Source organism: Nannospalax galili, unplaced genomic scaffold (genome assembly GCF_000622305.1).
Source record: "Nannospalax galili isolate Female #2095 unplaced genomic scaffold, S.galili_v1.0 scaffold336, whole genome shotgun sequence".
NCBI lineage: Eukaryota > Metazoa > Chordata > Mammalia > Rodentia > Spalacidae > Nannospalax > Nannospalax galili.
Genome location: NW_008343385.1, coordinates 774,780 through 790,974, shown reverse-complemented (window position 1 = coordinate 790,974; position 16,195 = coordinate 774,780). Strand labels below are relative to the sequence as shown.

The following is a 16,195-nucleotide window of genomic DNA, read 5'->3' as shown; positions in this document are numbered from 1 at the left end:
TTTTAGTGGAGTTTCTAACTTTCTCTGCCACATTTAACTATTAGCAATCACATTTGGAAACAGGTAGAGACTTAAAACCAGTTCATAGCGCCTGACATTCAGAGAAACATACACAGTATAAATAAAAATTCACGGTACTTACTCAAATCCTGCTTGCAGAACTGGTATATTTACATTCAGACTGAAGTTTGTTTCAGAGTTTTTAGTGGAGTTTCTAACTTTCTCTGCCACATTTAACTATTAGCAATCACATTTGGAAACAGGTAGAGACTTAAAACCAAGACTTTCTCAAAAATGCTGAAAAAGATGAATGTGTGTATGCACATATATATTTAAAAATATACCCTTATAATAGTTTGGAGTACCATTATCTTTCTTAACCATATCAATGCCCATGGAGTAGAAGTAAACAAAAACAACTGCATTACTTCTATAACAGCCTGTAGCTATTATTTAATTTGCTAAGTTAGATGTATGCATTTTTAATTTAAAATACTATGAAGTTCCATTTTGACCCTAGAATTCTATTGCCAACTAGATGACATATGATGATTTGGTGCATGTCTCCTGTTGCTCTGTCTCCATCTATTTAAAAGAGAACATTGCATGTGAACAAAAGTGATGCAGCAGCCATGCAGTTCTAATCCTGTCTGTTTGACTGTGATCTTCCCGAGGATCAGTCCAAAGTCTCCTGAATGCATTTCCTTGAAGAAGTAGAATGTTTTCCTTTAAATGACAAAATGTTTTCCATCTTGAGGGTTTCACAGAGAAAAGATTTACTGCTGATTGGAAAAAAAAAAAAAAAAGGTGGGGGTATGTGTGTGTAGTGAATAAGGTTTATAAATCTTGCATCTCTTCATCCAACTGGACAGTTTGAAGCTTGGCCAGCTCTTTTTTGCCTGTTTCCAGGTCTGCACAGACAGTCTCAACCATGCCATCTAGGACATATTTAGATTTGGAGTCCAACATCATTAAGCTGTTGGTTGCTTTGCTCTCAGAATTTTGTAAGAAATTCTCTTTTATGTTAGCTACTGATTGTAGAACCAAACGATGTTCTCTGGCAAAATCCTGGTGTACCGCTGGTGAGGCGTGACCCACCTGCTCCTCAGCTGTAGGAACTATTTCCCCAAGGGCAACCTGAGTCATAGGGATTGACAATAGATCTTGACCAGTAATAAGGGAGCAGTTCTGAAGAGTTGCATAGTTAGTGTTGCTGACAGATGTTACAGTAGATTTGCTTGATGCAGGTGCAGACATTGGCTGGCTATCAGCAATGTCAGGGTTTAGCTCAGTGGGATTTAGTAATGTAGGGGGAGTCAGGGAAAAATTGTGGGCTGGGGATACATTAACTAATGAGGAGGCCAGTGGATGGAGGCCACTCCCAGAGATATTTTCAGAAGACAGGCTTGCATTTACTTGTGCATTGTGATTGACAGGCATCAACTGAGAAAAGACCAGGCTTCTTTCTAAGCCTTCCTGTTTCACAGCTCCCACAGTCTGGCCTGAATTAGGAACAGTGTATACCACTGCACTGGGGGCAAGAGAGCTCAAGAAAAGTTTTCCTTGCTGGACTGTGGTAGATTCACTTGTAAACGTGCTTCCATCTGAAGTGCTTGTACTTACTGAAATATTACCTAGGGGGAAGAAAGTAGTGATTAGCATTGATGAAAGTAATAATGAAAGAAAAGTTACTTCCTTACAGACATTTTTCCTCAGGCATAGTATCTTTGGAGAAATGACACATATCACTTAGTCTGGTCCTAGTTATACACCTTGAGCACATTAAACTGAGGATTCTGCAGGGTGTGGTGGCACACGTCTTTAATCCCAGCACTCGGGAGACAGAGGCAGGTGGATCTTTGTGAGTTCGAGGCCAGCCTGGTCTACATAGTGAGTTCCAGGACAGCTAGGGCTACAGGGAGACCCTGTCTTAAAAAAAAAAAAAAAAAAAAAAAAAAAAAAAAAAAAACCCAAAAAACAACTCAAAACCTGAGGATTCCTAGGCTCAGGACTCAGTCAGACTAGTTATTTCTATATATTTTTAAAATTTCTTTTACAGTGCTGGGGATTGAACCCAGAGCCTTCTACATGCTAGGCAAGTATTCTGCCATGGAGCTACCCTCTTAGACCAGAATAGCTTTTAAAAAAAACTCCCCACATAATTGCGGTGACCAAATGAGAGAACATTTGGCTTAGAAGTGTAGGGCCTGGGAGATCAGCCGTGATAGAGCACACACATGGTGCAAGCCTTGGGTTCAATCTCCAACGTTACCAAAAAACAAAAATAAAAGCCAATCAACACAAGCAAGGATGTGACTTTGAGGCTGAGGCAAGAAGACTGTTAGTTTGAAGTTAACTTGGGCCACATAGTGAAACCTCGTCACAAAAGAAAAGATGAAAACCTTGTCCAAGTTCTGCTGTTAGTAAAGTTTCTGGCTCATTATTGCAGACTTGTCACCTCTTAATAGTTGATAGTTATTACTAGCACTGTCAGAGCTAGAAACCATAAATGCAAAATAAAATATCTTTGTTAGGAATGTTCAGTTACTGATATAAATGTAAATGAAAATTGAGGAAATACCACATAAAATCAGTTTCGCTGGATCTTAAAAGTTAACCACATAAACCTGTACAGACAAGTTGCAAGCTTTCACCAAACTAGCTATAAAGCAGTGTCAAGTCAACAAAACATTCAAGGTTTCTGCTTTTTCTTCTTTTCTTGTGCTAGCTCTACATTTCCAGTGTTGCAGCGATAGGCAGAATTAATAACCCTGAAATGTGCTTTTTAAAATACAGATGAACGTAAAGGACCAGAGCTAATGCTTCTCTAAAAGGTTTATGCCTTCTGAGGCTCTCATTATAATGGTCTGTAGAGATTAGTAGAAAAAGTAGTGTAAATGGAAAACAGAGAAGATATTCAAATGTGGTAACTGAACAATAAAGACGGTATACCTCTATCAAGTAGAACTCTTTGAGTCTTTACAAGGGCACAGTGACACAGTGACCCGATGGCAAATGGATGACCAAGGTCCCCAAGTACTACCATAGAAGGAAAGGTCAATTTGGGGAGCATTTTGCATCAGAATTAAGATGGACTACTTATCTACCCCCATCCTTGAATTACAGGTCTAGTCAGCTCCTTGACTATTGCAGAAAAAAAATGCCAATATTAAATTAAGTAATTCACCTAAAACATTTGCCTTCTTAGTAGAATGATTACGGTTAGACTACTTCTATTGTAAGTAGCATAGGGCCATTTACATGTCTTTCAACACTTTTAGGCACCTTAATGCAAACAAAAAAAAAGGCTTTACATGATAAAAAGAGAAAACTGTAGTTGAACACCTTTAAAAAAAAAAAAGTAACTATGCAGGGCATGGTGGCACATGCCTTTAATCCCAGCCTGGTCTCTACAGCAAGTTCCAGGCCAGTTGAAGCTACAGGGAGGTCCTTTCTCAAAAAGACCAAAAAGAAAAAAAAAAGTAACTACCAGCAATTAGGTATTCATCAGGAGAAACTATTAAGAAAGAACACTTCTTTTTAAAATAGGTTTTCTTTTATGTTTTATTTATTTTTATTTTATGTGTATGTTTTACCTGCATGTATGTAAGTGTACCCATGTGATGCAATGCCCGTGGAGGCAAGAAGAGAGCATTGGATCACCTGAAGTGGAGTTATGGATTCTTGTTAGCTGCCATGTGGATGCTGGGAATCCAACCTGGGTCCTCTACCAGAGCAGCCAGTACTCTTTCTTAACTGCTGAGGCATCTCTCCAGCCTCAAGAAAAAACAATCCTATGTATGCTCGGGCTATTCTCTAACATAAATGTTTGTTCAGGCCATGCAAATGAACAAACTGCTTTTATCTTAAACCTTTTGGTTTTAGGAATGTTTTAAAATCTTGTAGGCTGCTAAATTGTTGGAAAAAAAGTCTACAATAGTTGTTTATTTTGCTCACTATGTGTGTTTGAGAAACTGTTTGCCAGTAGGTATTTGAAATTATTATTTTTTGATACAGCCGTGCTATTAAACACAGGTAAAAGAATACTGTTTGTGTAAACAGTTTTAACATATACAAATGAAAGAGGAAGCCCTTATTTGTGGTGGCGAACACTTTTAATCCCAGCACTCAGGAGGCAGAGCCAAATTAGATGAAATTTAGCCAGGAGTGGTGGCACACACCTTTTATCCCAGCACTCAGGAGGCAGAGGCAGGCAGATCTCTGAGTTCAAGGCCTGCCTGGTCTACATAGTTAGTTCCAGGCCAGCTGGGGGCTACAGCTCAAAAGATACATTTGCTTTTTCAGTACTGGGGATAGAAACTAAGGCCTCACACATAAAACCTTTTTTTTTTTTTTTAATCTGACTTTTAAGTATACCTGCAACTGAGTTATATAAAATGCACAATAATTTTAAAATCAATACAAAAATAGAACTGAAATATTTGAGGTAAAAAGTATAATTTTACAATGACACTTAGAAAAAAAATTCTTCTCAGGTATTATAAACTTAGTAAAAGATGCAGCTATTTAGATTCTTTTCTATCAAATCCCAGCTCTGGGAAGATAGAAGTATCTAGTATCTTCCCTGGACATTTTAAAGAATGTTCAGTACAAGTTTTTTTTTTTTTTTTTTTTTTATTTTGAGACAGAGTCTTACTATGTAGCCCTGAATGGCCTGGAACTCAAAGAGATCTGCCTGCCTCTGCCTCCTGAGTGCTGGGATAAAAGGTGTACGCCACAACTCCTAGCTAAATTTTATCTAGTTTGCTTGGTATTTGTTTGAGCCAAAGCCTCACCATGTAGCTTAGTTGGGCCTGAAACTCACTATATAGCTCAGGTAGGCCTCAAACCCCCAATCTTCCTACCTTGGACCCCCAAGTACTGGGATTATAGGCTTTTGCTACTGTTCCTAGCTCAGTATGTTTTTGATAAAGCCCAAATTCCCAAAGTACTTTACTGCAAAGTGTAATACACAACTATTACAAAGGAATGCTGCTTACTGGAACCATCTGGTTAACTTATGCCTTCAGTTCACCCAGAGAGTCCATGGGTTGATAGCTCTGTCATTTGATCTTAGCCATTTTAATTGACAATGCTATTCTTATTCCCATTAACTATTCCATCTAAAAACTAGCTATTACTTCATGATACTTTCCTATGATAGCACTTTTGTAGATTACAAATGGAAAGCATTTTTTGCTTTTCTCCTCTGCCATCATATACAGACATATATTCATACTTTGTGCCCAACTTTGTTGTCTTTAAATGTTAGGTACTGCTTGGAATTTTTCATTTAAAGGGAAAATGGGTTAGATAACTATTAAATTATTATAAAACTAAGCTTTGCCCTTGGCATTCATATATCTGCCCTAAGTTGGATAGTGACTTGGGTTAACTCTCTGTCATCTGGAGCAGTGAGCAACTGGAGAGTGTACCACAGGGCTGTGGTATTTTACTGCCATTTTCTTTAAAGTGAAACAAGTGTATAGGATAAAATGTATAACCATTTTTCCATTAATGCCTCCAATAAGCTTAAGTATACCATAGGCATAGAAACAACAGAGTTGTGTAAAAACCGACCATTTTACAGAAGGCTGACATTTGGTAAAAATCTGGACTTTTTGATTCGCTTATAGGAAAGCAAACACTGCCATTTCCTAATCCTAAGATCTAGAGACTATGCCACTTCGAATGCCAAATTCTAACCATTCCTATTTTTGTACAGAGAAAAATGACAGCTGATCCAGATTTGCTTAAAGTTTGTGAAGAGCTGACACTCCAGCCTCGGGCTCATTTCCTTTCTCTCTCAGACTGCTATTAGCAAAGCCACAAACATATACAATGAGATAGTTGTCTTCAAAAACCCACACAACTGGGAAATGAACATGCTTCTAGGGCAATAGAAACTTAATCACATATTCTTCTGGCTTTCTTTTAGGTTTTATTCTTCATTATAGAAAGAACATGATTCAAACAAAATAGATACCATCTTTTAGCTTGTTCTTTTAAAACATTTTCTGCTCAAATAAATAACTGCTTGACTAATTTTATGTTCCTTGCAATTTTATTAATTTTTAATCTTAAATTGTCAAGTACTGGGTTATTTTCTAAGGACTGATTGACTTATCATATTTATGTAATTGTAGAATTGGCAAGACCAGGAATAAACAGTACTTTTCCATACTGTTTGGGGAAAATAGCCCATTGCCAGGATGCAAGAATATCAAGCAAGCTGGACAGTATGAAGATACTGGGATTGCATCGAGGTTCTGTAGCTGTGGAAACCAATGAGGTACCTGAGCAGTAACATCAATCTTACAGCTCTCACTCAATGCATCATTTATAGCAGCTGACCAACATATTCCCTGGTGGATCATGGTACCAAATGAAGCTTTTACCTTGTGAAGCTGCCACTGACACAGGAGGCAACTGCAGTGGAGAGAATCCAATGCTCCCATTAAGAAACTGGCTGTTCGCTCCGGAATTCGGGATCTGGACAATGCCATACTGGTTAATTTGCACTGGTGTAGTAAAAGTCACTACAGAGCCCCCATCCTGGGAGGCCACTGTTTGAATGCCTTCTCTTTTCACCTCAGTGCAGGGTATGAGCCCTGGGAATGACACGGGGGCACTAGGGCTGTAGGAGGTGGTGGCTGTGGAGTTCACAGAATTCTGGAGAACTTTAAATTCTTTCACATCCTGGGAGGATCCCAGTATGTCTGTCATGGCTATGCCATTGCTCACAATGTTTGAAGACATTTTTGGTGGGTTCAGTGACACTGTCTGTGTATTTCCCACACTTAATCCATTAAGGATAACTCCATTGTGTCCCTGAATAAAAGAATTACCATTAAGGAAGACAGGTGAAGTACTTGCAGGTACCAAGCTTCCATTCAACAAAACTCCAGAAGAGCTTAATGATATCTTAGCATTTCCAATTTGTTGCATATATACTGGCTCCATGTGGCTGGAAAGGCTGAGGTTGGTGACACCATCAGATGCACCCGGAAGTGGGTGAGGAGACAAATCCTCATGTCCTTTGCTGGACTCATCTTCAGTGCTGGGGTTGCCGTCTGACTCACTGTTCCAGGGAAGAAAGAAGACATTTTGAAGGTCATGGGGCTGACAATCTACATAGTTTCTGAAACAGCCTGTGAACCCATTAAAGGCAGCATTGAAGGAAAGCACAGCAGGATTGCTGCTAGTCCTGCTGAAACTAGGCTTTCAGCAGACCCTGCCCTGCTAGATAATATGAAGATGAACTCAGTCCTAATCACTTTTGATAACAATAAATCTAGGGGAAGACCAGAAGGCTGAAAGCAGTAAAATTCAGCTAAGCAGACTTAGTACAGAATAGAGTATTTTCATTCTTACAGCACTGGTATGCTACTCTAACTGTTAAACATAGTGTGTTACTTACACCATAGAAACAACAAGAAATGAAGTGTTTTTTGTTTTTGTTTTTGTTTTTTTTTTTCTGTTTAGGAACACCTTCCTCTCCCCAAATCCGGTTCAGACTAGTGTTAATTTGGAGGTAGATGGAATTGCCAAAGGAGCAGAAGGTGTGTAGTGTCCAACTTTGTTTGCCAGTTGGTTCACAAGGGATCATTTTCTCACCTGCTCCCAAAAGTATACTCCACCAGACCCACCAACTCATTCCACAAACTGGCTGACCTTGTGGTAGGAAAGTCACTTTCAACCCAAGAACACTTATGAGCAGTTGCCCATAGGGACCTATTTAACACACACCATCCAGTGCCCTGGTGAGGCGGGAGGTAAAGGGTGTGGGTCACTCAGTGACCTTGCAACTATTAGGCCTCTTCCCAGAATCTTCAGTCTTTCTATTCCAGGATCCCCGACTTAGAGGGAAAACACCAAGTTCAGGTCGGGGAGGAATGGTGGGAGTTTTCTCCCCATTTGGTTCAGAGTCTGGGCGGGGCAGTAGGACGTGACAGAGGCAATTTGGAAGCGCGGTGGGACTTGGCCCATCTGACGATCCAACATCCCAGCAGCAGCTCACGGTCGGTTCGCTTTCAAGCTGAGGGGAGGGGATTACCCGGGCTTTGGGTTTAGGGGCCAGGAGCGCAGAAAGCGCTTTGATTTATGAGCTGAGGCTGAGCCGCCGTCGCCGTCTAAGAGGGTGACTCACCGGGGGTGCGGGTGGGAGGTAGATCCGGAGAGGGGCCTATACCAGGCAACTGGGTCGGGGGTGGGGATGTGGAGTTAAACGGGAGGAGGGTGAGGTCGGCAGTTTGTGGCTCAGGGGGTGTGTATTGTGTGTTGATCCCGGGAACTGGGCCGGGTTCAGGAGCCAAGGTTGCAGGGCAACTGGCCTGCTTGTGGCACCGGCTGTGCACCCAGTGCCCAGGCCTAGCAGACCCGGTCCATGCTGCAGCCGCCAGGACAGGCGGCCTCCAGCATGCGCCCGGACAGGTGGCGTGTCCTAACCAGTGCGCCTTCTCTGGGTCTCCCTCAAGACTGAGGAAGGATGCTTGCATGTGGTGGAGAACATTTTGTTTATGGTTACCGGGAGCCTGGGCTGCACCGAGCGTCTCAGTCCCTGCCTAGGGCGAGGAACGCCGCAGCGGTCGGGCCCCACCAGCGCTCAGCAGCAGAGCGGTCAGGGCCGGTGGCCGCCGGTTCTGGAAGGCTCCGGGTGATCACCTTCACCTGGCCCAGGGGTGCTAGCTCTCCAAACCCGGATTCCTTCCCAGAGCAGAATAATCGGGTTGCATTTGGAATCTTTCCTCTCCAGTCCCCGCAGGGCGGGAGACACCATCTTTAGACCTTTTCCTTACTTTGCCTCGTCCAGCAATGCACAACACGCGCGCGCGCGCGCGTACACCACACACACACACACACACACACACACACACACACACACACACACACACACACACACACGCCCCAAATGTCTGTATCCAGAGGACACACAAAAGAGATGGAAAACCTGGCATTTTCTACCAGACAAGAAAAGTTTCCAACCAAATAGGGTGGGGGCTCCAGGAGGGCCGAAGGGATGGAGCCCCCACTCCTTTCCTGCCGTCCACCTTATGCCAGCTTGTCTCCTACCCCTAACTGCCCTATCCGTAGACAGGTTAGGGGGCCCAAGAAACTGCCCTTCAGTCCTGCCACCCCCGCAGCACTGAAACCCTATCCCAAGTTGTTCAGAATCAGGTTTCAAAACACAGCAGAGTCGAGCTACACCGGCACCCCACAGCTGCCCGGGCCGCGAAGGGAGCCGCAGAGGGCAGGGTGAAGGATGAACTCATATTAAAGCCTCGACGACCCCAGACCCCTTCGGAGGCACTCGTCCCCCACTTACTCTTTTCCCCTCCCACCCCTCAAGCGGCCTGGGTGACCTCCAGGGCAGGCCCCGAGCGCGGCCGAAGCCTGGGTGTCCAGCAACGAGTGCGCACACCCGGCTGGGAGTGACCCCGGGGAGCCACAGTCCCCACCGAAGCCCGCAGCCCCAGCGGGGGACGAGCTGCAGCCCTAGCTGCCCCACCGACCCGGCACACTCACTCCCCGCGCCCGGGGAGAACCGAGGAGAGAGTGGCAACTTCAAAGCCAGCGGGATGGGGGTGGGAAGCCGGGCAGCAGAGACCAGCCGAGGTGGGGGCGGGGACTGAGACCTAGGCGGGCGACCAGAAACTTCTGGGGGCAGGAGGAGGGAAGGGTAAGGAGGGAGGATCCCCCCCCGCCCGAGGCCCCCGTCGCCCCCCTCCGGGTTGGGGAGCGCACTGGGGGGGCGGGGAGGAGGTGGGCAGCCCAACCGGGATGGTGGGGAAGGTAAGCGCCATGTTTGCGAGCGCTCGGAGGAAAAGAAAGCTGGGAAGGGGGTGGGGGAGAGGGAGGGGGAGGAGGAGGAGGAAAGTTGGCTCTCACCTTTTGGACTGGGTCTCGGAGGGGTTCCGGTCGCGCTGCCGGCGGTTCTTGAACCAGTTGCTGACCTGGGTGAGGGACAGGCCGGTGATCTTGGCCAGGTGCCGCTTCTCGGCGGGCGAGGGGTAGCGATTCTGCTTGTAGAGCTCCTTGAGCGCGTTGCGCGACTTCTCCTTGAAACAATACACCGTCTCCTCGCCGTCCCAGATGGTGCGGGGCAGGGGGAATTTCCTGCGCAGCCGGTACTTGTCCACGGCGCCCAGCGGCCGGCCGCGGGCTCGCTCGGCCTCGGTGTAGCGCGCCTTGTACCAGAGCTGCTGCAGCAGCGGGTGGTTGGCCGACTCGAAGCTGTGGCTCTCGAGGATGCTGTACAACTCGGGGTAGATGCCCTGGTGGAAGGCCACGAGCGCCCGTGCCTTCAGCAGGCTCTCGTTGCCACGTAGCAGGTCGCTCTGGGGCAGGGACCACAGGAACCGGGCCAGGCGGTCCAGGTTGCCCCCCTGCTGCAGCGCCTCGCACACGCAGGCGACATGGTCCGGCGAGAAGGCCAGCGGGGGCTGCGCGGCGTGCGGCCGGCCAAGTTCCGAGTGCAGCTGTACCTGCTCCGCCGCCGCGGCCCCTTCCTCGCCGCTCACCCTGGCGGCGGCCCCCGGCTCCCGGGGGAAAGGGGCTGGAACCGGGGGGCTCAGCCCGACCGCCGCGCCCCCCGCCACTTCGCGGTGCGCCTCCTGGCCTTCCGAGGCGCTTTCCATCCCATTCTCCTGCTTGATGTCCGCCGCACTTGCAATCTGCTCGGTGGGGGAGGAAGAGGACATTTTTTTGTTGTTTATTTTTCTCCCTCCCTCACTCCCTCACACTCTTTTCCTCTTTCTTTTCCCCCTCTCTCACTCCTCCTTCTTCGTCTCCCTCCCCCCTCCCCCCTCCGGAAAGCCCACTCCCTCCCTCCGGGTTTCGGCTGGATCTGGCCGATCAGGTTTCCCCCCGGCCACGCAGTCACCATTAAGATAGCTGCTAGAGCAAAGTAGTGTAAACGGATAGCTGCTTTCTGCCGTTCCCCCAACGTGACTCCTCCGGTTGCTGCATACTATATGGCACTGGCGGCCCGGCCGGCCCGGCCGCGCCACCTCATTGGCTATTTCGCCTTCAGAGGGAGGAGGAGACACTGTTTCTATCCCTGTCGATCACCCGCCTCCCACTCCACCCCTTGCCTTTCCCTCTCCCCCTGACCCCCAGGCACCTACCTATACCTGCCGGAAAACGCCGACATTCTTTTCAGGCCGCGCTCCTGAATGGGCAATTATCTAATGTGGCCTGCGAACTGGACAACTCTTTCAAAGAACAGTCCTGTGATTTCAGAGGGAATATTAATTGTGTGCCCTTAATGTCAGGACTGCTAACTTCTTAACAAAGAGACCACCCTCAGCATGCAGATGACAAAACCTCAGAGAATAATTCAGAGGCTTTGCACCGCCTCTCTACTCCCCTCCCCCACTTTGGGATATCTTTATTAAGGACTTGTATTCAGAAAGGTCCCGAGTAGCACTAGGGAATGTTTTGAGAGAGAAATATGAATTGTAAATAAAAATTCAGAAGGGGGAGAGCTGCTTGAAAACCTTGAAGTAGACGATGTGTGTAGCCTATTGAGAAGACAGAAACAAGAAACCTTTAAGAAAAATGTCACCTGAAAGCCTAGAAACCCAACTGAGAGGAATGTAATAAAGCTCAGCCATATAGAAAATGAAGCTGTTATCCTGGATATGAAGTGTGAAAAAGAGCTAAGCTTTAAGTTATAATGGTCTGCAGATAGAAGTCTAATATTGGAGCACTTAAAATACATGCATCAGTAGTGGTTCATCTCTGATTCTTTTGTGGTGCTGAGCCGATGAATAGTCTCTTTTTGAAGGTGATAGGCCTGCTAGAAACACCATCTCTATGTGCAGGTGTCTTGGAGATGAGTACAGGGTCAGCACCAGATTCCATACACAGATGAAGACTGGTCTCTGGCTTGAGGCTGAAGAGTGTGGGTGGAGTCTGTTGCCTTTACAGTTGTGTCTCTTTCCTTCTTGATTTGCAAGAGATCTTAGCTCAAGGAGGGATAATATAGCAACCCCCCCCCCCCCGTGGGTCAGTTGGGTTTGTCTGGTACTGCTTTTTCTCAAAATCACATGTTAAAATGTTGTCCTCCAATCCTTTACTTCGGGGTGGCTTTGTGTTGTTTCTGTTTTCCAGTTACTCATAACTGCCTGTTTCAGCATATTGTAAGGCAGCTGTTTGGGTCACCTGCTGTCAGGATCAACTTGATGACACTTTCTTTTTTGCCACCAGGTTGCATTTTATTGTTGGTTAGTCAAGATATTTGATACAGAATCTAGCTTAATTTTTTACATGTATGTATGTATGCATGAGCTTAATTTTTTACATGCATGTATGTATGTATGCATGAGCATGTGTGGAGGTCAGAGGACAACTTTTGGGAGTCAGTTCTCTGATTCTCTCCTTCTACCATGTGGATTCTGGGGATCCAACTCAGGTCATCAAGCTTGATGGACAGCACCCTTACTCACTGAGCCATCTCCACAACCTAACTTTAAATTTTTTTCTTTATTTTTATGTGTATGAGTATCTTGCCTGCATGTAAGTGCGCCCATGTCATGCAGTACCCACAGAGACCAGAAGGGGGTATTAGAGCTACTAGAACTTAAGTTACTTATGGTTGGAGTTACTGATGTTGTTAGCCACCATGTGGGTGTTGAGAACCAAACACAGGTCCTCTACAAGAGCAGCCACTGTTCTTAACCACTGAGCCGTCTCTCCAGCCACCCCTCTCCACCCCCCAGTTTTTTTAAACACTAACTATCCTAATGTGATGAAACCGGAAGCGATATCTTTGGTAGATTTAAAACTGATAATCATAGGAAAGATCTTGTGTTTCTCCTCCTTTAGAAACATCCAGTCAGTGACCAAGTTTCAGGGTAATAGCTGAGTTTCAAAACTTTCTTACATTTTTTTTTACTTCCTTGCATTAAAAAAATATATTTTGCTTGGGAAGAATTTAGTTTATTACAAAATCACAAAAGTAGTAAAAAAAGTTCCCACTTAACTTTCACATAGTTGCCCTTAGTGTTAATATATTATAATGGTTCATTTGTCTGAGCAAATTAATGTTGGAGTATTACTTATTACTATTAACTAAATTCTAGACTTTATTATTTGTACTTAATAAGTTTTTCTACTAATTTCTGTTTTCTGCTTTGCAGTCCAATCTAGGCTTCCATATTGCATATGCTTCCTTGAATTTTAAAAATTTATCAGGGGCAGCTGGAGAGATGGCTCAGCAGTAAAGAACAGTGGCTGTTCCTGCAGGAGACCAAGGTTTGATGGTTAACAACCATCCATAACTCCAATTCCAGGGGCAATCCAATGCTCTCTTCTGACCTCCACAGGCATTGCACAGCACAGGTGTACTTACATACATGCAGGCAATACACTCATACACATGAAATAAAAATAAAAATATTAAAAAATAAATTATCAGAACAAAGTAGATAAGAGGTAGTGTGATTTATTGGAAAGGATACAGATTCAAAAATCAGCAAGCAATGGTTCAATCTCTGCCGTTTTCTTGTGTATAGAGTGGATAATTAAATAAGATGTTTCATAAAGAACTTGGCACATGATTAATCCTTTGTAAATATTTGTTCTCTTTTTGGTGATATTGCAAAGTAGAAGACTTTTCAGTTTTATGGCCCTAATTTAAAATCCTTTTGGCCATATTAAGGGGTTGTCCAATATCAGATCATAGGAGTTGCTTCAAAATTGTTATCAGTCACGTAGAGTACATTATTTGGAAAACTACATATTGGGCTTCTGACTATCTTCTATTTGTCTCTAGTGTACCAAGTTCAGCAGGTTATATAGAAGCAGCAGTGGCCTTTTATGCATTTATATACCAGTAACAGATGCTTTTAGGACCAGAAGTTTTTGGTTTTTGTTTTTGTCTTTTTAAGACAGGGTCTCCCTGTAGTCCCATCTGATCTGGAACTCACTATGTAGACCAGGCTGGCCTTGAAATCACAAAGATCCACCTGCTTCTGCCTCCTGAGTGCAGGGACTAAAGGTGTGTGCTATCACACCCTTCTTTTTTTGAGACAGGTTCTCTTTGTAGCCTTGCTGGCTTGGAACTCCTTATATAGACCAGGTTGGTCTTAAACTCACAAAGATCTGCCTGCCTCTGCCTCCTGAGTGCTGTAATTACAGGTGTGAGCCACCACACCCTGCCTTAGGACCAAAAACCTTGACTTTGGGTTTCTTGAGCAGGCTAAGTCTCAGAGCTTATCCTGTCATAATTCATGTTGGATTCAAGCATAGTCAGCTATATTGGAATGAAACACCAGATCTTATGTGGAATGCTGGTTTTGCCAAATGGTTTTTGAAATTGTTTTTATTTATCTTTCTGCCACGTTGGGAACATTGAGTCTCCTGTGTTGATATGCAGTGTTATGATTTGCATGAAGAGAACGAGAAAACCAAGTTGCTTGTTTTGGTGTCTTTTCCTTCTGGCATGAAGACATTGATGAAAGCATGCAGGATTTTCTTGACTGTTTAGTGTCTAAAAGAAAAACTGTTTTAGTACTTTATGCTTGTTCGAGTACATGTGATAGTTTTGTTACTGAGATTTCTTTCTTTTCTTTTTTTTTTTTTTTGGTCTTTTTGAGGGTCTCCCTGTAGCCCCAGCTGGCCTGGAACTCACTATGTAGACTAGGCTGGCCTTGAACTCATAGAAATCTGCCTGCCTCTGGCTCCCAGAGTACTGGGATTAAAGGCACGGGCCACTACGCCCGGTTTAGAACTCCTTTCTAAACAAAATTTAAAATATAAATATATTATTATTGTGTGTATAGGTGTACATGTGCCACAACTCACATGTGGAAATCAGAGAACAGCTCTGTGGAGTCAGTTTGCCCCTTCCACTTTTGTGTGGGTTCTGTCTTCATGCTTTACCCTCTGAGCCATCTCTCCAGCCAGAGTAGAAATTCTAATTTCAGAGTTAACCTTGACTGTCTGGAAGATAATCGCTTCTTGGTAGGTTCTTTCTCCTTCAGAAAGCTAATGCGGTAGCAGTAGGACTGTTAGGGAGGTTGGTTCTAAAGTCATTTCCTATCCATTGCTACTTAATGATAGTAGATGATAGGCAGTGAGCTTTTCTCAGGGATCATTCATTTATTAAATGTTTTCTGAGCTCTGCCTAACCATAAGGCAATCTAAAGGCTGGAAAGAATATGATAGAGTCTCTGTCCCTTTAAGAGGTTGAAATTTTGTAAGGGAGGTATTTAAAAGTAAATGCAGTATAGGCTAAGAAAGTAGCAAGGCTAGAGAAACCAATTTTGAGAGTGTTGTACAGTAGGGCATGGATTTGTAGATGAGTCTTTAAAGATGAGAATTTTCAGAGAAGCATAATGGTTCATTAAAGGCAGAGGGAACAGAAGGAGAAAAACATGGAGCCATGAGAGTATGTGGAATGTTCCTGAAATGTCAACTAATTCAAAGTGATTAGAATGAGGGTTTTATATAAATGGTATTAGACACTAATTAAAAGGCATGTTGAGGCTGGGGTGGTGGCACAAGCCTGTAACCCCAGCATTTGGGATACAGAGGCAAGAGGATTGATCACAAGTTATAGGCTTGCTTGGGTTGCCTAGCAAGAGCCTTCCTCAAAAAAATAAAAGGAACTTAGAAATGTGTAGTTTACTTTGTGTGTATACTGGTTGTCTGTATCAAATCATGGCCACTATCAATTGGTCCAGAATTACCATTTTCCCCAAACCAAAACAATAAGAATCCCCTTTTAGGGTTTTCTATTTGTCCTCCAAAAATTAGGACTTGTGTAGGGCACCTTGGATGTAATGCTTTCAAGTTCTTTGGTGACTAAGTTATCTGCCCAAGTAGTACATTGATGAACAATGGGTAAGGTAGAGGGTGACCTAGTAAGTCACATGGGGGACAGTAGAGGGAATATATCTTGGCAGAGAAATGACTGATTGCAAGGTTCTGGTGGCCTCCTGGCATAGGAACCCTCTTTCCTTTCATGATGATACAAATTTCTACAGAAACTCTGCTTGAACTGGCTTAAGCAAAAAGATAATCTACTGAATCTTGATACTATGTTAATTATGTTTCTCCTCTCTGTGACAAGATATCTGGCATAAACAACCTAAGGGGAGGAAAGATTTATTTTGGATCATTGTTTCAGAGGGTTCAGGCCATGGTCAATTGACTCTGTTTCTAGGCCTGGAATGAGACAGTACATCAT

General features: G+C 44.3%; 1 protein-coding gene across 2 annotated transcripts; it reads right to left on the bottom strand.

The window, feature by feature from the left end:
• Positions 1 to 337: 337 nt before the first annotated feature.
• Positions 338 to 10,951, bottom strand: Six4 (SIX homeobox 4). Of its 2 annotated transcripts, XM_017799758.2 has the most exons (4): positions 10,883 to 10,951; positions 9,889 to 10,673; positions 6,399 to 7,081; positions 338 to 1,634 (listed from the first exon to the last, which is right to left on the bottom strand). In XM_017799758.2, exons 1-4 carry the CDS (start codon positions 10,883 to 10,885, stop codon positions 838 to 840), a joined length of 2,268 nt encoding a protein of 755 aa, XP_017655247.1. In that variant the 5' UTR covers positions 10,886 to 10,951; the 3' UTR covers positions 338 to 837. The 2 variants fall into 2 exon arrangements, with proteins under 2 accessions (XP_017655247.1, XP_008837706.1); XM_008839484.2 differs by lacking the exon at positions 10,883 to 10,951 and having other exon boundaries at positions 9,889 to 10,709.
• Between the last annotated feature and the right edge of the window lie 5,244 nt (positions 10,952 to 16,195).

What these genes read in the sequence shown, in the direction of transcription:
- Six4 (XM_008839484.2), bottom strand. Translation starts at nt 10,700, where the DNA reads ATGTCCTCTTCCTCCCCCACCGAGCAGATTGCAAGTGCGGCGGACATC. An exon ending in TCCGAGACCCAGTCCAAAAG is followed by an intron (nt 7,082 to 9,888) that starts GTGAGAGCCAAC and finishes TCCCTGGAACAG; the next exon opens with TGAGTCAGACGGCAACCCCA. An exon ending in GTCAGTGGCAGCTTCACAAG is followed by an intron (nt 1,635 to 6,398) that starts GTAAAAGCTTCA and finishes TCTTCCCCCTAG; the next exon opens with GTAATATTTCAGTAAGTACA.